Source organism: Lissotriton helveticus, chromosome 9 (genome assembly GCF_964261635.1).
Source record: "Lissotriton helveticus chromosome 9, aLisHel1.1, whole genome shotgun sequence".
NCBI lineage: Eukaryota > Metazoa > Chordata > Amphibia > Caudata > Salamandridae > Lissotriton > Lissotriton helveticus.
In genome coordinates, this window is record NC_136070.1 from 1,075,311,789 (window position 1) to 1,075,336,787 (window position 24,999).

The following is a 24,999-nucleotide window of genomic DNA, read 5'->3' on the forward strand; positions in this document are numbered from 1 at the left end:
ACGCCCTGGGTCTGAAACAATTTGCTTATAAATCCTTGGTCACAGATGCGGCTAAACTGATGTTCCGGGAACAGCAGGGTCGTCTGTATGATGTGGGGGGTAAAGCGGGTAAATTGTTAGCATGGTTGGATAAGAAAGAGAGAGCGAATCGTGTGGTGCCTGTGATTCAGTCGTCGAATGGTGTCGGAGTGACAGACCCGGTTGGAATAGTTGAATGTTTTGCTGAGTATTTTCGTGTGGTGTATACCCCTGTGTCTGGACGAGATGTGGCTGACTCTCGTCTTTTGTTGCGCCATATAGCTTTGCCCAGTGTTTCCGATCTGGACCGTGTCTCGTTGGAGTCCCCTTTTACTACGGATGAAATAGCGACTGCCATTCGTTCGCTCCGTTCGGGCAAGGCATTGGGCCCGAATGGGTTGCCAATTGAGCTGTACAAGTTACGCCCTGACAAGGTTGCGCCCTATCTTCGTGCCATGTTTTTGGAGTCCCGGGAACGGGGTATTCTCCCGTATGACCAGCGTCTTGCCACGATAGTCGTAATTCCCAAGGACGGGAAACCGCGGGACCTCTGTTCGTCTTATAGGCCCATTTCCCTGTTAAATGTTGAGCCTAAGGTCCTGGCTAAGCTCCTGGCAACCCGCCTGCTGACGGTCATTAGCGACTTGGTTCATCCGGATCAGTCCGGATTTATCCCGCATCGCAACACGGCTCTTAACCTACGTCGTCTTCACGGCGCTGTTGCGAGGGCGAGGCTTCTGACGGAGCCGGCCATTTTGGCCTCGTTAGACGCCTCGATGGCTTTTGACACGGTTGAGTGGCCCTATCTTTGGGCAGCTCTCGAAAAATTTGGTTTTGGACCTGAATTTATTGGATGGGTGAAGTTGTTGTATGTGGAACCCTTAGCGCAAGTGGTGGTGAACGGTAGAGTTTCTGTCCCCTTTAGCCTTGGTAGAGGGACCCGTCAGGGTTGCCCCCTGTCTCCATTGCTTTTCGCGCTGGCCTTGGAACCGTTAGCTGCGTGGCTTCGATGGGAACCCTCCCTCAAAGGGATCCGTTGGTCACCGGACTTTGAAGACCGCGTCTCTCTTTACGCGGACGACATTCTTCTTTATCTGACATCCCCGCGTAAATCTTTGAACGTCTTATTTGATGTTCTTACTTCGTTTGGTGCTAACTCGGGCCTTGTTATTAATTGGGCTAAGTCCTGTGTGTATGTTCTCTCGGGTGTTTTGCCCTCTTTGCCGGCCAGATTCCCTATCCAGGTGGTCCAGTCTGGCTTCAAGTATTTAGGGATTTTTATTACCCGGGATTCCTCCCTCCGGTTTGAGCGTAATATCCTCCCCCCGCTTCTTAGATTGCGACTGGATGTGGCCCGTTGGCGTAAGCTGCCCCTGTCTCCTCTGGGTAGGGCTGCTCTCTTTAAAATGATGTCTTTGCCGCGGTTCCTCTACGCCCTTCAGAACTCTTTTGACGATGTTCCTGCTACTTATTTCAGAGAAATCGAGAGTCTGCAAAGACAATTGATTTGGGATGGGCGTCCACGTATAGCCCTTGCGAAACTTACTATCCCTTGGTACGACGGGGGCATGGCACTCCCCGACATCAAGAGGTACTACTGGGCAGGCCAGCTATCGGCCATTAACCATGCGATGTACTCGCCGGGTCGCGATCCGGCGTTTGAGATGGATAAGCTCCAGTTGCCGGGAGGGGACTTTAATAGAGCGCTATACTCCAGATCGGCCGGGCGCCATCTTGTGGGCCCGACCAGGGCAGCGGTCAACGTGTGGCGCGCAGCGAATGTGAGTTTGGGATGGGAGAATCGGCTGACGCTGGCGACTCCGCTTTATGCTTCTGAACGTTTGGGATGTCTCTGGTCTTCTAAGGGCTTTGACCGCTGGGATGTGATTGGGATTTGTAAAGTGGGTGACGTTTGTGTGAATGGTCGCGTGAAATCATTCCAGGCCCTTAAGGCGGAATACGACTTGAGTGATAGAGAGTTTTTCCGGTATCTGCTAGTCCGACATGCCTTGGCCTCGGTTCTGACTCCTGATGTGGCCCTGCCCGAGTCTTCCCCCCTTGAAGATCGTATACTCGATGGACACTTGCCCGACAGCACCATCTCTCTCATCTACAAGAAGCTGATTCATAATCGCGCTGATTTGTTGGTCCGACTCCGAGACATGTGGGTAGGTGATGGATTGGAACTAGATGACGAGGACTGGCAGTCGGCACTCTCCTCCCCGAAGGAGGTCGCCATTCCCGCCCGTCTTCGTTTGGTGCAACTTAAGATCCTCCACCGGGTGTATGTGACTGGTCCGCGTCTGGTCGTGATGGGTTTTTCCCCGGATGGCTTGTGTAAGCGTGGCTGTGGGATGAGCGCTACCTTTATGCACATACTTTGGGAGTGTCCTATGGTGGCAGCTTATTGGGTGGATGTGCTTGCGTTGATGACTGAGGTGACTGGTGTTGACCTGCGGCCTGAGGCCCGTCGATGTCTGCTGAATGTGTGGGAACCCTCCGATTACTCTGTGGCCCAGACTAGATGGGCGACCCTGGGTTACATGGTTGCGAAGCGTGACATTGCGCAACTCTGGGGCGCATCCCGACCTCCTGATGTTTCAGTGTGGGAGGACAACATGGACTGGTCCATGTTCCGTGAGAAGACAGTCTACATGGCTAGGGGCAGGCCGGGGGCGTGGACGAAAATTTGGGGTCAATGGAATGCGTACCGTGGAGAAATTTGTACCCCTCCCTTGGTTGCCACCTCCGATGTTACCCTGTCTCCTTAGGCTGACGTTCCCGAAATTTTTCGCTCTGTTCTAGGATTTTCCTGTCCTCCCTGCTCCCCCCCCCCCTCACGGCCTTCCCGACTCTCATTGATGTATTTTTGTTCTCCTGTTTCGTGACCTCCCCCTCTGCTATCTGGGCTGACTTGATTATTGCACTCGCCTTATGTTTGTGTTGGTTATTTTCATGTTTTATATAGAAAATTGTTGTATCCTGTTCTATGTCTGTAGCAATTTCGTTCTACGATTTGGCCTGACCTAGGAAATGATTGTTTATTTCATGTGTCGTACTATGCGACTTAGCGGCCAGCCCGTGTGGTTGTGGGCCCATCTATGTAATTTTATGTGATTGCTCAATAAAAGTTTTTAACCAAAAAAAAAAAAAAAGTCTGGCAGTCCTAAGGGGCTGCCATTGCCGATCCACGGCGAGATTTGCCTGATGTTTTTATGTCTCACTCATGACTTGATTCTTAGGCTGGAGTTGTGTTCTAGTCATCTTAGTCACATAATTCGGATATAAATGGTCTCCTGATTTAAAAGCGATGTGGGTGATTACTAAGATGATGATTGTGCCGATACACGGCTTAATTGATGGTGTAATGTATTTGCTAGCAATGTTTTGCAATCACTGTATTTGTACATTTAAAGATGGCGCCCACGACGCGCTTTGCCTAGTCCTTCGTTTGTGTCTACTATAATGACAAACATAGATAAGGGCTCAGTATTCAGTTTCTCAGATGTAAATACTGACGAGGGGAGTTCTCTCCCGAAACGCGTCTATCTGAATAATTCTACCCCCTGCTAATAGCAACTGCCGTGCTTGTGAGTGCTATTTTTCCTGAAAAACCCGGCTGGGCATCTTTTGGGACTTTGGAGCTGTTATATATATATATATATATATATATATATATATATATATATATTTATGATTTTATATATATATATATATATATATATATATATATATATATATATATATATTACCTACTGGCGGTCGCCAGTAGGTATATATAGTTAGGATTTTTTCTCTATGGGATTTTTGAAAATTCTATGTCTAATAACTTTGGCGTTTGTGGACGGAATTGGCTGAAATTTTCAGGAAAATGGCACATTTTGTTTCTGAGCAGCCCTTGAAAATTTGGGGGGGGTTCGTCAAGGGGGGGCCGAGAAAAAAGGGGGGTCCCAAAACGTGTTTTTAACATTGAGTTTTCCATAGGGCGGTTGGCCTCACTTTTAGCCCGAACGGCTGAATGGATTTGCACGAAACTTGGCAAAATTGTAGGGACTGGTAGCCCGATGTGCCTTTTGTAGGTCTCAATATATGTGCTCCAGTGGATTTTGAGAAATTAACGTTTAAAAAAAGATATATATCTGTAACAGCGGACCTGGCAGCGTCCCAGGACGCGTACTTTTCGCGCAACGGAGCTTTGTGAAGCGAAGCTGATTGGTTCTCCGGCGTCTGTCAACATTCCAAAAAGTCCGTAGCGGCCGCCATCTTGTCTCTCGGTAGGATCGAGAGACAAGAGGAGGTCAAAACAAAGGGGGAAATAACTATAAGGGGGCATAGTAGATCCTCGCTGACCCCCTAGGTTTGATGTGGAGGTTTTAAAAGGGCCCCGCGGGGCAAAAAAAAAAAATAATAATAATAATCGAACGGCTGAATGGATTTGCACGAAACTTGGCAAAATATTAGGGACTGGTAGCCCGATGTGCCTTTGCTAGGTCTCAATATATGTGCTCCAGTGGATTTTGAGAAATTAACGTTCAAAAAAAGATATATATCTGTAACAGCGCTCCGCTTCGCGTAACGGAGGTTTGCGAAGCTGATTGGTCATTCTGTCACTGGGCTATAGTTGGGCTACATCTGGCTGATATTTGGGCTACATTTGTTTTTTTGTGTGTCTGGCGGCCATCTTTGGGCTACATTGGGCTACATTGGGCTTCATTGGGCTACATTGGGCTACATTTGGGCTCCAACATATATATAGGCCAATGTAGCCCAATATATATTTTTCAAAGTTAATTTTCGTAAAAACCACTGGAGCATATATCTTGAGACATAGCAAAGGCACATCGGGCTACCAGTCCCTACAATTTTGCCAAGTTTCGTGGAAATCCATTCAGCCGTTCGAGCTAAAAGTGAGTCCAACCGCCCTATGGAAATGAAGGAAATGAATGGGTAATTTGTAATTAGCAAATAGCTAATCGCAAACTAGGAATGGTAAAGAATCGCTATTTATTCCTTAAAGTTCGCTATTTAGGAAATGCAAAAAACTTTGATGATACATATGGCGGGTTCATCTCTAACAAGATAAGAAGCATAGGGATACATTTATGATGACTTTCAGTCATTCTGTGCCGCTGTTCCGTCACCTATGGTGTGCTGCATTTACAATGCGGCGCATCATGGGGCAAAAACAGCACAGATGCGTGATGTATCTGTGCCGTAAAGGTGGCGCATTGCTGGAGTTGTATCGCAAGTGTGATGAAGCTCCAGCAAGGGTCGGGGGTGCCCCTGTCGCAGGGTTTCTGTTCTCACACAGAACTGTGGACAGAGGATTGGAACCTCGGCGAATTAGGGTGTCCCAAAACTCACGTTAGTAATCAAAAACTCCTTAGCAAGCTAGGTACAGTGTCACATTGGATATAACAAACTCTCAATGTTTAGACAATCCAGAATATGAACTTATAGTACCTCAGGATACGTGGAACTCATGAACAGTCGGTCGTTATATATTTCTTAGAAACCAGAACATGGAGTTAAGAAGAACACATGTGTATTTGAAATGTTTATTTACTAATGCCGTCTTCTCAGGCGTAGTATCTTAGATAATACAAGTACACATATTATCAGTAGCAAAATTACCAGCATAGTTACTAGTACATAAAAAGCGAATGGTGACAGTATGTTAACATGCTGTAAATGAATAAGAGTTAGCAACACTTATAAGCAGCCGCGGGCCGTGGAGGGAGTTACGGTGGGGCAGGGAGGCGGGGAGGGGGAGGGGCAAGGTAGAGAGGGCTCCACCCTGCTTCTCCCCCTCCCCGCCTCCCTGCCTCACCGTAACTCCCTCCACGGCCCGCGGCTGCTTATATCTCACCCTCCCTAATACACATATTATATTATTTGCTAAGAAGGTCTCTTTGTGTTGGTTTAGGGCGTGCCCATACTTTAGTGTCTTAGATTTGAAGGAATCACATCAGCATACACCAGCTCTCTCTTCATGTGAACCGCATCAACTGTTGTGTATGTGTGTTCGGCAAAGCAATATAAAACCCGCCTCATGCCCAGAATTGGCAGAAGTTGCACTTATGTTATGAGTATGAAGTCGGGAGATCAGACCTCATAACAATTCTGTATCGTGTTGTTCTTGAAACTTTAGCACTCGCTGTACAGATATAGTTTAACAAGCAAAGCAGATAGTAGAGCAATAACATATTATTCTCATGTAAACCACGATGAACTACTAGGTGGAAAGCTAAAGCAACAACTAAGTGTCGTGTGCAGAAGTTGCAAAAAAGGAAAAATGGCGTTTAAACCGGTAATGAGCCCATGCTAACTTAACACGGTGTAAAGATATCCAGGACCTAGATGACACCTCCCCATGATCCGGAAACGAACTGAATAAGATAATAGAAGTGCCATCTCATGAGAGCAGATTGCAAGTTTATATGTGGACGGTCCGCAAGGTAAAGCATTAAAAACTAGGAAAATTTAATGCTAAAGAAAAATAAAACAGCCAAGTACTTTATCGAGTCTTAAGCCAATAGGCAAGGTAAATAATAAAAACTTGACAAATAAGTCAATGAATTGTCAATGAAATGCTAGTACTCAGCATATCAAACATGAAAAAGGTCTATGACATAACTGTGTATGCAAAATAAGCTGCAACAGCCTCCAATAGGAAGTCACCGTCTTCATCCGAAAACAGTTCAGCCATCCAATTTAAAAGCGGAAAAGAACATACGTGCTCTCCCAGCACCGGATCCTCTATCACCATCAGAGGACAGCTCGGTGGGTTTTCAAGAAAGCTCTGTTCCAAGAAAGACTGTGCTGCCGCCAGTAAATTCCAGGGACCAAGTAGTCCATGCATCAATGCCACAGCCATAATCCTTTCGCCAGGACAAACCAACTCGTGAGTAATGATAGGAGTCATCAGCTGATTAAAGTCGACGTCAGGAGAAACCGGTCCGCAGAGACACAAATCAATGGCCCAATCGAAATCACAGGTCAGGCAGTGAAATACAGGCTGGACACAGGTGAAGTAGGAGAATCGAAAAGAGAATCCATATGCCGTGCTTAATATCGCCAACGGCATTGTGCCATAATATTCTAGCATGCGATTGCGGAACAGTGTCAGCAGCTGCAGGGTGGGAGGTTGCATAGGAGGGACATCCATATTTAAAAATGTAAAAAAGCACAAGAGCGTCCGCTGGTAATGCAAGTAAAAATGCCAATCCACGAACCAGAGTGGAGAAAATAGAATGAAAGGAAGCAGGGATGACTCCGAAGATTTTCTCAAATGAAGTCACGAGACCACTGGTAACAACTTTAAAAAAGTGCGCCAGGGCCTTTGTGGAGGATGCGTTAAAGATAGTCGGAACCATCTTGCTGAAATTGAAAGGCAAATCTGAATTGAAAAGGGTCTGCACCTCTGTACGGGTGTTCGCTATGTGAAGCACGAAAGTTTCACGGGCCGAACTCAAGGCCACCTCTCTCTGAGACAAAAGAGCTCTTATTCTTGCCATGCCGTTGAAATCTGTCCCAAGGTTGGTATTTGTGGCCAGATTGAAAACTCCCTATGTTCATGTGTGGGAGGAAATAGAACATTTCTGCAGCAAATAACCCGTTCACTTACTGTTACGATTAAAGGAATACTTTTAATTAACTCAGAACAATCTTCATTATTGAGCATCAAATAACTACCATTTTCCAACAACTTGAACGTGGGGATGATAGCAGGAACTGGCGTGCCTTGCAACACGCAAGCCATATTTGGTCGGTGTTTGTTACATGAACCGTGTAACTGTATGTGCCTACACATTAGTGAATGATCTGGCGTCTCAGTGCATTCCTCTCCATTTAGATAAACTTCTTGATCATCTTTGAAACATCTGTATGTGTATGGAAGCGACCAGACCTCATGAAGAAAAGCACTACCTAAAGGTTCATAACGACCTATTGGTATATATTTCATACAATTTGAAAACTTATATAAAGCAAAAGGCAGCGTTATTAAACCGTGGATAAGGCACGTTGCCAAAAAACCCGCAATCCTCTGGTGATGATGTCACTGAGCATGTCATGAATGATGTAATATGTGACATCATCAGCAGTGGATTACGGGTAATAGTATCTCTAGTTTACTCCCCTATAGCTGTCTTTCTTTTAACATAAGTGTCTGTTTCCTTCCCTTATACTTACTGTTTTTGGTTCGCTTCCGGTTCGCGTACCGGCGAGCGAACTGGGAAGCGAACTAAGAGAAATAGAGGTTGGCACAGTTCCAAATATTGTACCAATTTTTTAATAACAGGGAGGTAGTTCTGAAAAGAACTTTTTTTTTATTGTTTTTGTTGTTTTATATTTTTTTTATTATTTTTCGGAACATTTTTTTACTTTTTTTGAATTTTTCTGAACAGTTTTATATTTTTTTGGGTTTTTCTTGGAGGGGGCAATGAAAACGATTCATTGTAAAGGGCTCAACAGGAGCAACAAAACAAAAAAAGAAGTATTTATTATTTTGGGCGTTTCGTACAAACTTGCATATGATAGTCAATAGCTCTGTTGATCAGAGTGATGCTTCTTTCTCCGTAGGAAATGAATCCATCGCAAAATACGCAGATGTGTTTTACTTCACCAAATTTCATTTGTATATTTGGCACCATCTCCCTGCCCTCTGGTCCCGTTACTTCCGGTACAACAGATCTTCTGGCCATAATAGGGAGATTATCTAGGTCGTTCCGAAACTGTGCAGCACTGTAGTTGTTAGGATGCCACCTAGTCATATGGCGATGCATTGTGTAGTTTCCGAAACTGTATTTTTTCTCGGTTCCTCTGGACAGTCTATCTTGACATATAAGGCAAGTTACGTATCTTGCATTTACTTTTTTCTGACCTTTGGGAATTTTAAAAAATTGCCAAATGAAGTTTTCTTTCCGGTGAGACGTCCTGGGCTGCTCAGGCAAAAACTGCCTCTCTTCGTGCTCGTCGTCCTGTTCCTCTTCTTCCTCTTCTTGTTGAATTATAACTTGAGCAGGTGGTCCACTCTTCCTTGGATGTGGTGGAGGTGGTGGGGAAGCACCAGCTGAAGCTACTAAAGAAGCCATTGCTCAGTGATCACAAAGGGTCTTTCTCTCACAATGATGAAAGTCAGAGTGAGGAAAGAAGGAGGGATTTTCATCATTTGGGAAAAACAAGAGTTCTCAACCAATCAAAAGTGTTCATTTTAGATTATATGACCTAGTCTTACATCATTAGGAAACCAAAAGTGAAATGAACCAATGAAAAGTGTTATTACCAAGTCACATGACTTGCTGTGTTTACGTTAAGCGCTTTGCAGGGCCTCCCGGTTTGCTTCCAGAAACCTGCGCTTTGCGACTCGCTTCGCGTACCAGTTCGCTAACGTAGCACGTCATATGACGTATCACGCGACAACGTGAAACGTCATGCGGACGGGAGGCGTCACGATGTTGTTTTCTAACGCGGCACTTGCGGTAAAGAACCGTTTACCGGCTCGCGGTCTATTTCGCGGCATCAAGGTCAGCTAACGGGAAGCTTCCCGATTCGCGAAGCGGGAACGAAGAAAAAAAAATATTTAAAAAAAAAATTATTCATAAACATATAAAATATATTTTTGGATTTAAAGAAGAATACATTTTACAGCTACAGATATTAGCTGTTAAAAAACCAATGAAATTCACAGAAAAAACCATAGGTTATAGACCATATATAGTTAGGAATTAGCATTCACAAAACCTTGAAAATTCACTGAAAAAACCATAGGTTATAGACCATATATAGGGGGTCATTAGGATGGCGGATTTCCCGCATACTCCGGGCCGGCGGAAGCCACCGCCGGCCCGGAGTATGCGGGAAATCCGCCGAGGAGGCCTGAAAGACCCACCGCCAAATCAGGATGGCTGGTGGGTCTCCCAATCCGTCCGCCGCTTTTCCGCCGCGGTCGGAAGGCGACCACGGCGGAAAAGCAATAACATGGCTGGCGGTGTCTATCAGACACCGCCAGCCATATTAGGATGCAGGGTGAGTCATGCTTTTCCGCGGCGGCTTTTCCGCCGTGGAAAAGCATACGGACAGTCACATTGGGGGCCCGTTGCGGGCCCCCTGGGTGAAGGTTGCGTGGGGGGTACCTATGGTACCCCCCTGCCCTTGCGTGAACGAAGCGGCAGGCACCGCGCGGTGCCTGCCGCTTTGTGCATGCAAATGCACACCTTTCGTTTTTTGCATTGCGGCGGATGCTGCTTCAAGCAGCATCCGCCACAATGTAAAACATACAGGATGTGACCGCCAGGGTGGCGGTCACATCCTAATTGCTATGGAGGGACCGCCGCTGCCCATGCGGACGGTCCCTCCAACTCAGGGGTGGCGGACGGACGCAAGTCCGTCCGCCATCCTAATCGGCCCCTTAGTTAGGAATTAGCATTTAGAAAACCTTATTTTACTCACACAAAACCATTGAAATTCCATATATAGTTAGTTGCACTAACTATATATCGCGCACCCGCAATCCACTGCTGATGATGTCACATATTACATCATTCATGACATGGTCAGTGACATCACTGATGACATCACTGATGACATCTCAAATGACATCACTGATGACATCATCTAGTGTCTGTGTGTTTTTGTAAAGTTTAAATACGTTTTACATATTGAAGAATGAGTGGATGTATGGAAGACTGAGTGTGTGTGTGGCTGGCTGGGAGGTGTGTGACTCAATGTGCATATCAATGTGTACTTGTATCAGTGATTGTATAAGAGAGTAAGTATGTGTTAGTATATGTGTGAAAAGTATGGTGTTCTGTGTTTAACTATAGATGAGGAAATCGAAGTGTGATTGATTCTTCACAGGACTGACTAGGTGTATGAGTGCATATGATAGTGTTCTAATAATAACTGACTGTATGTATGAGTAATTGTATGGGTGAATGAGTGAATGTGTGTGTAGACGTACGAATCAGTGAGTGCGTATGTAGTAACTGGTATTGGTGTGTCATGATGTCATCAGTGATGTCATTTGAGATGTCATCAGTGATGTCATTTCAGATGTCATTAGTGATGTCATCAGTGATGTCACTGAAGTATGGTGTTCTGTGTTTAACTGTATAGATGAAGAAATGGAAGTGTGATTGATTCTTTACAGGACTGACTTGGTGTGTGAGTAACTCCATGGATGAGTGGCAGTGTGTGACTGTCTGCATAGGTGTATGAGTGCATATGATAGTGTTGTAATAATGAGTGACTGTATGTATGAGTGATTGTATGGGTGAATGAGTGAATGTGTGTGTAGACGTAGGAATCAGTGAGTGCGTATGTAGTAACTGGTATTGGTGTGTCATGATGTCATCAGTGATGTCATTTGAGATGTCATCAGTGATGTCATCAGTGATGTCATTTGAGATGTCATCAGTGATGTCATCAGTGATGTCACTGACCATGTCATGAATGATGTAATATGTGACATCATCAGCAGTGGATTGCGGGTGCGCGATATATAGTTAGTGCAACTAACTATATATGGAATTTCAATGGTTTTGTGTGAGTAAAATAAGGTTTTCTAAATGCTAATTCCTAACTATATATGGTCTATAACCTATGGTTTTTTCAGTGAATTTTCAAGGTTTTGTAAATGCTAATTCCTAACTATATATGGTCTATAACCTATGGTTTTTTCTGTGAATATATATATATATATATATCCAACGATATGGCTCCCTTGTTCCCCATGCTTGGCGCTACTGCGTAGGTGCGTCGCTCCTGCGGTTGTCTGTGCTGAGACCCAAATGGATTTAAGAATAAATTAATTGAACCTCAACGAGTTGGTTGGTGATTGCGGCTCCAAGTTTCCTTTCTTGGAAGAAAACGTTGTTGTAATATATATATATATATATATTACCTACTGGCGGTCGCCAGTAGGTATATATAGTTAGGATTTTTTCTCTATGGGATTTTTGAAAATTCTATGTCTAATAACTTTGGCGATTGTGGACGGAATTGGCTGAAATTTTCAGGAAAATGGAACATTTTGTTTCTGAGCAGCCCCTGAAAATTTGGGGGGGGTTCGTCAAGGGGGGCCGAGAAAAAAGAGGGGTCCCAAAACGTGTTTTTAACATTGAGTTTTCCATAGGGCGGTTGGCCTCACTTTTAGCCCGAACGGCTGAATGGATTTGCACGAAACTTGGCAAAATTGTAGGGACTGGTAGCCCGATGTGCCTTTGCTAGGTCTCAATATATGTGCTCCAGTGGATTTTGAGAAATTAACGTTCAAAAAAGATATATATCTGTAACAGCGCTCCGCTTCGCGTACTTTTCGTGTAACGGAGCTTTGCGAAGCTGATTGGTTCTCCGGCGTCTGTAAACATTCCAAACAGTCCGTAGCGGCCGCCATCTTGTCTCTCGGTAGGATCGAGAGACAAGAGGAGGCCAAAGCGAAGGGGCAAATGACCATAAGGGGGCATAGTAGATCCTCCCTGACCCCCTAGGTTTGATGTGGAGGTTTTAAAAGGGCCCCGCGGGGCAAAAAAAAAAATAATAATAATAATCGAACGGCTGAATGGATTTGCACGAAACTTGGCAAAATTGTAGGGACTGGTAGCTCGATGTGCCTTTGCTAGGTCTCAATATATGTGCTTCAGTGGATTTTGAGAAATTAACGTTCAAAAAAAGATATATATCTGTAACAGCGCTCCGCTTCGCGGAGATAAAATTATCTCTGTATTACCTAGCTGTTGCTAACACCAGTTAGCGACCGCTAGTAGGAGATAGCGACCATCTTGGGCCCCACTTTGCATGTCAGTGATATTTATCACTAATGACATGCAAAGTGGGCATGCCAAGATGTTAGCGACTGGAAACAGTCGCTAACATCGCTATCTCCTATTACCAACTTTTGGAGATATTCGCGCTAAGCGCGAATATCTCCAAAAGCTACCACCTGCCCTGAGCAGTTCTTAGCCATGTTATCCAATGGGAGGTGGATAACATGGCTAAGAGCATTAGCTCGGTAATGCATGAATATCGCTGAGTTTTCAGCGATATTAATGCATTGCGGTCGTTTTTTATGGCATTTGCGATAAACCTTGATAATAGCAAGGTTTATCTGCGATAATTTCTGACGATGCTTAGCGGTAAAAAATTCGTTGCTAAGCATCGTTAGGGATAAATATCGCTTAACTTTGGTAATATGCCCCAACGTCTGTTAACGTTCGATTCGAAGGAAATCAGGAAGTGTTGAAAAACATTGTCTGCGCCATCTTGCCTTTTTTCAAATGCCACACTTTTGTCGTGCACGGCAGTCATTTTAGATGCCTTGACCAGACCCACTCTCTGCACGCTGTCGATCCTTAGCATGGCTCCCCACCCTCGCAAGCATCTCCCCCAGGCACTGGTCACCCTCGTTCTCTGTCTTATGCATGGGTAATAAACCTCCCCCCATCTGCGCTGCTCTTCCCTGAGAATCACACCCTGTGCCCGCCCGACACCTCCCTTTCGCCCTATTCACTACCGCACCCTCTGACACTCCTTTTCCTCTGTGTCCGATTGTCCAGGCCGGTCCTAGGCTATCAGCTAGCCCTGCAGATGTAGTTTATGGCCCCAGCTGTAAAGAATCACCCCTCTTCAAAGGAGTTATAGTAGATCAAGGCCCACACTCGATGAGATCCGTCACAGCACACGCGTTCCTACTATCTGAAAACCATCCTGTATTGTGATTGGGGAGGGGACCGAGCCTGAAGCGGAAGATTCCAGGGATGACTCTTTGTACATCAAAGTTTTTACAATTATGTGTCACATTAAAAATATATAGCACTCCAACAAAGTAGTAAGATTATAAATCTTTAATAACTTATAAATATATACAACAAAACAAAAACAGTAAAAACATATAAACATTTTTAGGGAAAAACAACGAAGTAGCGGTCGGCTGTGCGAATAGTCCCAACGCAGCACAACGTCCAGATTTCTGGACGGCACCCAGGTGATGTTGCCTGGGTGCCGCACTGATTTCGGCATCCGGCGTGGGGCGTCGCGGGGGGTGGGTCATCAGTAGCAAACTGTTGTGCAAATAGTTCCAAGGCAGCAGAACGATGGCACCAAGGTGATGTCCAGTAAGTTGCCGCACTGGTTTTGGTATCCTACAATGCTGCTCCGAATAACGGCGTGGGGCGCCCCGGGGGGGGGGGGAGGCGGCGTGAACGGGCCTCTCCAGGTGGAGTCTCGTCTGTTGTAGTGGGGCGCCCCTTTACCGTTTCAGTTGCCATTCCGTCCGCTTTTGGTCCATTGTGTCAAAAGCCGCAATTCAGCTGAGTTGCGCCCACTCTTGCGGTGCAGCGATAGGCGGCTGCCACAGGACTCTCAAAATGGCGGCAGGCTCTTTTCTTTTTGGGCCTGGTCCACTGAAATGGCCCTGGGACACCTTGGAAATCGGACGCTTGTCTGCTAGGTCTTGGACCCAATTCTCGAAAGCGTCCCCTCCGCCTTGAGGATTCAACAAAAGTTTTGGGGGCCCCCGACTCCTGCAGGCTTCTGGTGGGGAGCGGCTGCCATGATTGCTCGCGGAATGACCACGACGGAGCCACGAGATGGTGGTGCTTTCATGGTGACGCCAGCTTCAGTGTGAAACATCCAGAAACAAGGTGGGGCTTTCATCGTTTGGGAAAAAAAAAAGTTTTCATCCAATGAAAAGTGTTATTTTTAGGTCATATGATCAAGCCTTCCATCATTAGGAAACCAAAAGTAAAATGAACCAATGAAAAGTTTTATAAACAAGTCACATGACCTGTTATGCGGCATAGGGTATAAAATGCGGAGAAAATACGTTGGCACGTGAGGCGGCGTCAGTAGCGGACCGATGTGCGAATAGGCCGAAGGCAACACAACGCGCCAAGATCCGGATGGCACCGAGGTGGTGTCCAGCAAGTTGCAGCACTGGTGTGGCCATCCTACAATGCTGAAAGTCGACGTGGGGCGCCCCGTTGGCCTGTGAGTTCGCGTCAGTAGCGGACCGATGTGCAAATAGGCCGAAGGCAGCACAACGCGCCAAGATCCGGATGGCACCGAGGTGGTGTCTAGTAAGTTGCCGCACTGGTGTGGCCATCCTACAATGTTGAAAGTCGGCGTGGGGCGCCCCGTTGGCCTGTGAGATGGCGTCAGTAGCGGACCGATGTGCGAATGGGGCCAAAGGCAGCGCAACAATATTTTCGGAATAGAAGACACCACAAGGCGCTGAGATGCCAAGATCCGGATGGCACCGAGGTGGTGTCTAGCAAGTTGTGGCACTGGTGTGGCCATCCTACAATGGTAAAAGTCGGCGTGGGGCGCCCTGTTGGCCTGTGAGATGGTGTCAGTAGCGGACCGATGTGCGAATGGGGCCAAAGGCAGCGCAACAATATTTTCTGACTAGAAGACACCACAAGGCGCTGAGATGCCAAGATCCGGATGGCACCGAGGTGATGTCTAGCAAGTTGCTGTACTGGTGTGTCCATCCTACAATGCTGAAACTCGGCGTGGGGCGCCCCATTAGCCTGTGAGATGGCGTCAGTAGCGGACCGATGTGCGAATGGGGCCAAAGGCAGCGCAACAATATTTTCTGAATAGAAGACACCACAAGGCGCTGAGATGCCAAGATCCGGATGGCACCGAGGTGGTGTCTAGTAAGGTGCACTGGTGTGGCCATCCTACAATGCTGAAAGTCGGCGTGGGGCGCCCCGTTGGCCTGTGAGATGGCGGCAGTAGCGGACCGATGTGCGAATGGGGCCAAAGGCAGCGCAACAATATTTTTGGAATAGAAGACACCACAAGGCGCTGAGATTCGGTTAGCACCGAGGTGGTGTCTAGCAAGCTATGCAGCTGAGTTGCGTGCGCACTTGCGGCGAATAGGTCGAAGGCAGCACAACAATGTTTTCTGAATAGAAGACACCACAAGGCGCTGAGATTCGGTTACCACCGAGGTGGTGTCTAGCAAGTTGCTGCACTGGTGTGGCCATCCTACAATACTGCTCCGAATAACGGCGTGGGGTGCCCGAAGGGGGGGGGGGAGGCGGCGTGAACGGGCCTTCCTAGGTGGAGGCTCGTCTGCTGTAGTGGGGCGCCCCTTTACCGTTTCAGTTGCCATTCAGCTGAGTTTTGGCCGCTCTTGATGCTACAGCGACAGGCGGCTGCAACAGGACTCTCAAAATGGCGGCCTGTTCTTTGGATTTGGGCCTGGTCCACTAAAATGGCCCTGGGACACCTTAGAACTCGGACGCTCGATTTTTTTTTCCTTTCCTCTACATGCAAAAAAAGGTAAATGCCCGGTACGTTATACGCTTCATCTGCCACGATGTACTCTCCAGAGGAACCGAAAAAAAATATAGTTATGGTAACTATACCATGCATCGTCATATGTAGAGGTGGCACCAATTAATTATAGTGCTGCATAAAAGAGAGATTTGGAGGAGAACCCCCGACCTGCCAGTACATTCATCAAAGAAGTGGCACTGACAGCATCAGAGGTAAGGGAAACGGTCCCAAATATTTAGAAGAACTTTGGAAAGATTAAAATGACATGTTTAGATTGTGGCAAATTAATTTCATGTGGACAGATGAGTGTTACTCTATAAATACAGCATATGAACATCATCATAGTCGATGGTTGGTAGAGACATTTTGACTATATCCTGGACCTGCCCGTCCTCGCCCAAAATGGCGCCGGAATAAATGGGACTCGTAACTCCTTGTTGTGTACTGGTTGCAGAACCTTGAAATCACGAGATACGTATGCAGTTTTGAAGCACATGGCGGGCGGGGACGAGAATTGATTGAGTATTTCGACATCCCTATTGATATTAAGTTCTGATGTGTTATTGATTACTGTACTATTGAAAGTTCGAATTAACGTCACGCATGGTACTTGCCCGCAAATGTATATCTAGATAATTTTATTGTAACTGGCCCTGTCGTATTTTAATTATAAAATGTACGTCCACCGATTCCGCAACTGTTAGACACCTTAGTTCTTGCAACCTAATGGCCCGCCCGTTACGTTCCTCTACAGTGTAAATGTCTACTCATCATATACGATTACAGTTTGCTCCGTGGCCGGCCCACGTGGTTATAGGCTCGTATTTGTATAATGAAATTTTCACAATAAAGGTTTTTAAAAGAAAACATGGTAGTAGTATATACATTGGTAAAGTTTTTAATAATAGTCACTGTTTTAGAATCATTAAAAGGCAAGTGAAATAAAGCAGACCAATTACATGAAGGGTAAAAGGTATAATACGCAGGAACGCAGTAAAGATAAATGGTCAAGGGCTGTTGTGTTTTCTACTCCTGCAACATAAAGTGATCGATAAGAATCTCATATTCAGGCGTATCGGCGACTAAGACAGCAGGTCGACCCTCTTTTGCTCAACGGCTCCGTCATGGGACGAAGAAACGCCCTTTTTCTCGAAAAAAGAATATATTTTACTTGCAGGACAGTTGTAAATTTTCCGGGAAAGTACATTAGCCTGGAACATTATAACATATATTTAAGAAAAAATAATGTTCGGAAGTAATAAAAAGCGTAATTTTTAGGTCATATGACCAAGCCTTTCATCATTAGAATAAGAAAAGTAAAATGAACCAATGAAAAGTTTTATTAACAAGTCACATGACCTGTTATGCTTACGTTACGCGCTGCGCGTCGCGCCCCGGATGACTTCCGGATGCGCTAACGCGGCGCGTCATATGACGCATTACGCGACAACGCAGGTCCAGAATATAGTCCAAATGTCTCCACCAACCAGCGGTCGGAACACAACCCCTTTCAGCAGGCTAAATAGTTCTGTTAAATGACAACAGAAGGGACAGGCAACAAGAACCATCAGTCAAAGAGGGGAGGGCTAGTTCTTCTCTACCGGGTTACATTGGGGCGCTACCGGAACTGATCGAATTGGTAGTCTACAGTGTTTCTGGATGTTTCAGACTGAAGCTGGCGTTAGCATGAGAGCACCACCATTTCGTAGCTCCGTCGTGGCCATTCCGCGAGCAATCATGGCAGCCGCTCTTTATCGTTATTTTGGGCGGGGTGGGTGGCGGAGCCGAGCTGTATTGCAGCCATCATGGTGTGGAGTTCAGTTCATCTCACTAGTTTCGTATTTGTCATGAGGGGTTGTTCTTAATGTTTCTATTTTAGCGAGGTGAAAAAGAGATCCCATTAGTGGCCTACTGATTTTGCTTGATTCCTTTTGTTTTTTTACACGATTTTTCGTTATCTGCAAAGACTAAACAGAGTATTGCGACTCTGTGTTTGTTTGTAAATAGAGAATGAACCAAAGAGAACCAATTCTAAAACAGTAAATGCTTGGATAACAATCAATCAAATGGAGAGAGAAGCAGGCACGACGTATTACAATGGGGGCAAAGGCCTGCGTTAACTACCTTTCACTATCTGCAAAGAGAGAGTACTCCTAATAGAAATGAGGGGGGGGGGGCAGCATTCAAAGCAGATCAGTGTGCATAAACACGAAAATGTTTTTACTTACCACGTACTTGACATTCGACAGCTTATGATATTTGCTATTAAAAAACCATTGAAATTCACTGAAAAAACCATAGGTTATAGACCATATATAGTTAGGAATTAGCATTTACAAAACCTTGAAAATTCACTGAAAAAACCATAGGTTATAGACCATATATAGTTAGGAATTAGCATTTACAAAACCTTGAAAATTCACTGAAAAAACCATAGGTTATAGACCATATATCGTTAGGAATTAGCATTTAAAAAACCTTATTTTACCCACACAAAACCATTGAAATTCCATATATAGTTAGTTGCACTAACTATATATCGCGCACCCGCAATCCACTGCTGATGATGTCACATATTACATCATTCATGACATGGTCAGTGACATCACTGATGACATCACTGATGACATCTCAAATGACATCACTGATGACATCTCATTTGACATCAATGACCACATCACTGATGATATCATTCATGTGACAATACAATGCATCTCCTCACATTTTAATATAACCTCTGTTTCACCCAGTGTTAAATACAGAGTATAATTTTTGAAACCATTGACACACCAATACTAGTTACTACATACGCACTCACTGATTCCTACGTCTACACACACCTTCACTCATTCACCCATACAATCATTCATACATACAATCACTCATCTTTACAACACTATCATATGCACTCATACACCTATACAGACACTCACAGTCTGCCACTCATCCATGGAGTTACTCACACACCTAGTCAGTCCTGTAAAGAATCAATGACACTTCCATTTTCTTGTCTATACAGTTAAACATAGAGCACCTTACATTTTCAAACATATACTAACACATACTTACCTTCTTATACAATCATTGATACAAGTACACATTGATCTGCACAGAGTCATACACCTCCCAGCCAGCCACACACACACTCAGTCTCCCATACAAATACTTGGGCAATCAATCAATAACCCATATAGTTACTCATATAGCTACTGATCAACACATGCAGCAGTTTATAGAACAACAGACATAATGATGCACAAATTAAGACAGTTTAGTCACTAACCCATGCACTCAGTGAGACACATTTAATCACTCAGTCATACAGTCAGTCATGCACCTACTAAATCCTTCGTCCAGACACTTACACATCCACTCATTCTTCAATATGTAAGACATATTTAAACTTTACAGAAACAAAAAATCACTGGATGTTGTTATCAGTCATGTCATCAGTGATGTCATTTGAGATGTCATCAGTGATGTCATCAGTGATGTCACTGACCATGTCATGAATGATGTAATATGTGACATCATCAGCAGTGGATTGCGGGTGCGCGATATATAGTTAGTGCAACTAACTATATATGGAATTTCAATGGTTTTGTGTGGGTAAAATAAGGTTTTTTAAATGCTAATTCCTAACGATATATGGTCTATAACCTATGGTTTTTTCAGTGAATTTTCAAGGTTTTGTAAATGCTAATTCCTAACTATATATAGTCTATAACCTATGGTTTTTTCAGTGAATTTTCAAGGTTTTGTAAATGCTAATTCCTAACTATATATGGTCTATAACCTATGGTTTTTTCAGTGAATATATATATATATATATATAATCACACAGTGGCAGGACAAGGTTTCTATGGAAAATAAATGTATTGCTTTGCTAATTAATAACTTTGACGCTGTTTGACGAATCTTCACAAGACTTTGTAAAACAAAGGTTCATGCACCTCATCTCTTTACTTGAAAGTTTTGGGGTGATCCATCAAACAAGGACTGAGAAAAATGGGGGACATTTTCCTAATGTAATTTCAAATAGTACCTGTTGAAACAGCTACCGCCAAAACGGCTGAACGGTATCTCACTAAATTTGGCAGGAAAGCTTTCCTTTTGTGTAAAGCAGTGGTTTTTGAGAAATTAGGATTCAAAATGTATAGATATCTAGAGATGCAGAAGTACCGCCGTTCTGGCAGATAAAAAGATAATATCTGGTTGGCTCCCTCACATCAATAAAGATGTTTGCCGCCATTTTACAATTCGAGGACTCAGTCCCCGGGTCCCCAATACAAAATAAGATGGGAGAGCAGGGTAAGGCAACCCTGACCCCTTAGGCTGTTTGTGGGATCCCACAAGAACCCCTCTGCACCAAAAATCACTCATACCAATTAGGATGCCCCCAGGGGTTGACCAGGGCATGGAAAGTCAGGGCATTCATTTTTTCGGCTTCATTTTAAATACATAGGGGCATACCCTCTCCCCTCCCCAAGCCACTTATTTGCCCTAAAGGCCCATCCTCAGGACCCTGACATTTTTTTCTTAAGTAAATTAGGCAGTGAGACTGTGTTTGACCCCCTCCCAGATCCACATATTGCTTCTGGATACTGCATTCCCTGGGGTCGTGAAGTAATATTGCTCCCGTTCATGTGGGGCTTAGGGGAAAGCACAAAGGCTCCCATCGGATGCATTATTAAAAATGTTACTAAAAATGAAAAACTAATGAAACTATTTCAACACACGACTTTTAACAAAATTGACTATATTAAATGAAAATGTTAGTGAGAATGGGATTTGAAAAAATGATTGGCTAAATATTATTTATAAATTAAACTCATATTTAAATTATTATTGAATTGAAATTCAGTTTGAATTAATGTGCGCAAACTTTTTTTATTAGGCCTAGGTTAATAATAAATATTTTACATTAATTTACATTTTAATATATATAAAAAGGTTGTTATTGTTTTTTTTTAAAGAACGTTACATTTTTAAATTTTCTCTATTCTTTCCCTCAAGAAGGTGACAGAGATCGCCACCCAGGCGTTTAAAGTTACTCATAGTTACTTACAAATTGTAAATCCTGTTGTAGGAGGCTCTCCCCCTGATTTCAGAGGGCAGAGACATGCAAGTATACACCTCACTGTAAATCTACACAAAGAAATGATGCCTAGTGAAAAGGTGTAGTCGGTTGTAAATATATACATAAATCTACATATACATATAGGCCCCATTGTGTCATAGTGTTCCTTGTTCTGTTCCTCTGTTACATAATGGTCCCATGTAATTTAAAATGTACGGTGATCTAGGTTTCAATTCAGTCCATTCACTTTAGACGTCTCGAGATCTTTTTTATCGGTTCATCTTCTTTTCCTAGGAAATCAGAAGTATATTCCATGATTAAATATGGATTTCAAGTGGCACAAATTAATGTGGGATTAAATAATGTCAAAATAACCAATTGCTTTAGAAGAATTATATTAAATGACTGCTGTTGTGGGATGCTCTAATGCACGTGCGATAATCATCTTTATCATATGCCTTGCATAAATGAAGGGAGTGAATGGGCTATGGCAATGTGCCACTTGGTTGTCTGAGATAGTGTGGAGTGCTATGGGTATAGTACCAAAATATCATAACTAAAATATTGTCTGACAGAAATAGTGCCTTAAATATTGTTCACAAAAATATTGCTCCTTTAGGATTAATACTAAAAAATATCCATTCAATGGGATATTTTTTACTAAGACATTTTCAGTCTGTAGGACACAATATTTCTGTCAGATTATATTTTACTACCGGTATTTTGACATATAGTTTGGCTTTGTGGACGGAATATATCACGGAGGTTGAGAGCATAGACAGAACAAAATGTCTCTAGGCTATCCGAGGAATGGAGGGGAAGAATGTCCCATATTAGCCTGAAATATTTGTAAATTGTGATGTAGGATCATAGCTCTTAAAGTCATTTTATTTGCCATTGGGTGTTGCTTAAGTGAATCTAACTGATTTTAGGCTGTTAACGTTTGCCATTCTATTCTAGGCAACTGCTGGTTTGTGTCTGCTGTTGCTTCGCTAGCCCTTCACCAGGAATTCATGGAGCAAGTGGTGCCTCCAAACCAGAGTTTTGGTGAAGGTTACAATGGCTGCTTTCACTTTAAGGTATGAGCGCTAGCTGGTTTCCTGCAAATGAACAACCATGCACGTACAGACCCTTGAAGCTCTTTCATGTGTGTCATTTCCTGTTGGTGAACATGCATATTGGCTTTCATGTATAAAACTTCTCAGTACGCGTAGCAGGGTGTCGGGTCAAGGTGGTCCATCTAATATTCTGCCTTCCGGGGGCACCAAGATGTTGATTACATGCCAGTGGTTTGATGGAAATCTGTAGCTTGCAAGAGTTTACCTTTAAAAGTCACCCTTTTTTTTAAAATTAATATATTTCCTAGTCTACTTTAGAGGGTCTAAGACTACCCCTGTACTTATGTGTGGGTCTCGTATTCACACTTTGAATATGATTGCGCTTCCTCGCAGTATGTGCTTGAAAGGGCGTTAGAGTGCGGGCGGCCCCCTGTAGTCACACATGCGTCAAGGCGAGCCTGCCTCCTTCAGTGCATCGCTCCGTGCGCCATGAAGGCGTACGGAGCGATGCACTGCAGGAAGCATACTGCGGTAGGGTGACCAGGCGTCCCCGTTTTGCCAGGACGGTCCCAGTTTTTAACCAGTTGTCCCAGCAAATTTCAAGAAATGTAGCTCATGTCCCGGTTTTTAAAGAGGGTCGACTGAAAACGGTGGGAGGTGTTTTTTATGTTTTGCAAAGCAGGGATAGTTAGCAGTTGTTTCAAGAAAGCAATTTAATTAACAGGAAAGCTAGTGGGTTTAAAAATTGCTTTTTTGTATGTTCTTACTGTCTGTTCTCTAATTCGCTACTGAGGAGCGCTCTCATCGCTTAAAGTAAAATTGTAGTCCTTCTTCTATTTCTGTGAAATGTCCTGGTTTTTGGCTTTAAAATTCTGGTCACCCTATACTGCTTTGAAACTCGATCATATTCCAAGTGTGAATACGAGACCCATACGTAAGTACACTGGTAGTCTTAGACCTTCTACAGTAGAAAGGAGGGCAGGACGACAGGGATCTATCAGTCCTGAAGAAAGCCAGGGAAGACACTAAAAGCCAGCAGAAACATGTTGACTTACCTGCAGAGAGGAGTGGAGAACGGTGCATAACAGACCGTGCTCACCACCATCCTCTAGGTCGTTAGACCTTCTTAACCCTGGCCAGCGAGTCCAGGAATTAATTTGGCTTTGGGACATCCCTGAGCTAGTTTTAACAACATTTTCTGCACTTATTATACACTTGATCCCTACTATTCTCTGTGTTTGTTTTGCCTCCCCTTCCGTATTGCTCCACCCCAGATGTTGGTCTGCGCAGGGGTGTGTTCAGCAGCCCAATGAGGAAGCATGCCACATTCGTGTGGGGGAGGGCAGTTTTTCAAACATGTTGACTTTGTCTTATATAACTCTTTAAGCGATTTTCTTTTATTCACCCGTACTTCCTTTTGTGTGTGTAGTTAGTTATTGAGGAGGTCGTAGTAGGAGTTGTCCCTCCTCCCCCTTTTCATTGTGTGGAAACTGTTATTTATATTCTCTGAAATAGGTGATCTAGTTAAGCAAGAGCAGTGGAAGAGTCCAATGAAGAAAGTTTTGAGGGGAGCAGAGAACCTCCTCAATGGTATGAAAGAGGCAGTGGGAGCCCAGTGATCACAATGACCCCTTCTTTTAATCTCAAAGACTCACAGAAATAACAAACACTCAATATAAGCGGTTGCCTCTCTGTGACGTCTTAGATTTTGTTGTTTTTGTATGTTTATCCCATACTCAATCGTCTACAGGAGCTTATATGACAGGTTATCTATGATCAAGTCGGGGCCATACAGTTTACCAAACTGATGAGTATAAAAAGCTGAGTGTGCCAGTTGGAATTCAAATTTGTCACCTGCTGTTCTTTGGGTAGATGCTAGACAGACTGCACTATCTTACTGGGACAGAGAGAAGGTTGTTTATATTTCGTAAGTTCATTGAGTGACATTTGCGATGAAACCTTCCACCGCCATCATCCTCTGCTTGGATTACTTGTCTCCAAGGGTTATCAATCTTATTTTTATCATAGTGTCCCTAAAGGGTCTATCTTGGTATTTCACTTATCTCAGTAGTCACAGGAGGCATAGTCAGCCTGTGTGATCTCCTTACCCCAGGAGTGTGATTGAGGTATATGAAGTTATTGACCTGACACCATCAATGGCATTGTAATAGTGTCTGGTAAATGTTGAAGAGTGGCTGAGCTCTATGAGAATTTAAAAGGCATGCCCTGCCCTGGGGGAGATGTAGTGAACCTACCTGATATAACTGAAGACTGTTTAATTTCAGCCATACATCAAACTGGGAGAGCCAGCATGTTTAATAACTACGGTAATGGAATCGAACATGCAGTCCAGGCTCCTATATAAGTACATTGTGCTCTTGTGAAATGTCTGGTAAGAAGTCTTGTATCTGTCATCATTTCGCGTCATCTGCAGGGGCTGGAACACCCCTACTGTTCGCCCCCATGACTGTGACTAGAGTCTGTGATTCTCCCACAGTGTGCTAGATGCTGGAGCTGCTTCTGCTTTTTTTTTAGGGGGGGGGGGGGGGGAATGGG

The 24,999-nt window shown here is 44.2% G+C and overlaps 1 protein-coding gene across 1 annotated transcript in view; it reads left to right on the plus strand.

Annotated features, from left to right (window-relative positions):
- LOC144782219 (calpain-1 catalytic subunit-like) overlaps window positions 1-24,999 on the plus strand; it is a 194,453-nt gene that overhangs the window by 35,833 nt on the left and 133,621 nt on the right. The window contains exon 4 of the mRNA XM_078661454.1: window positions 22,346-22,464. Within this exon, the coding sequence (XP_078517580.1) occupies window positions 22,346-22,464 (119 nt within the window). The remainder of the gene's footprint in view (window positions 1-22,345; window positions 22,465-24,999) is intronic.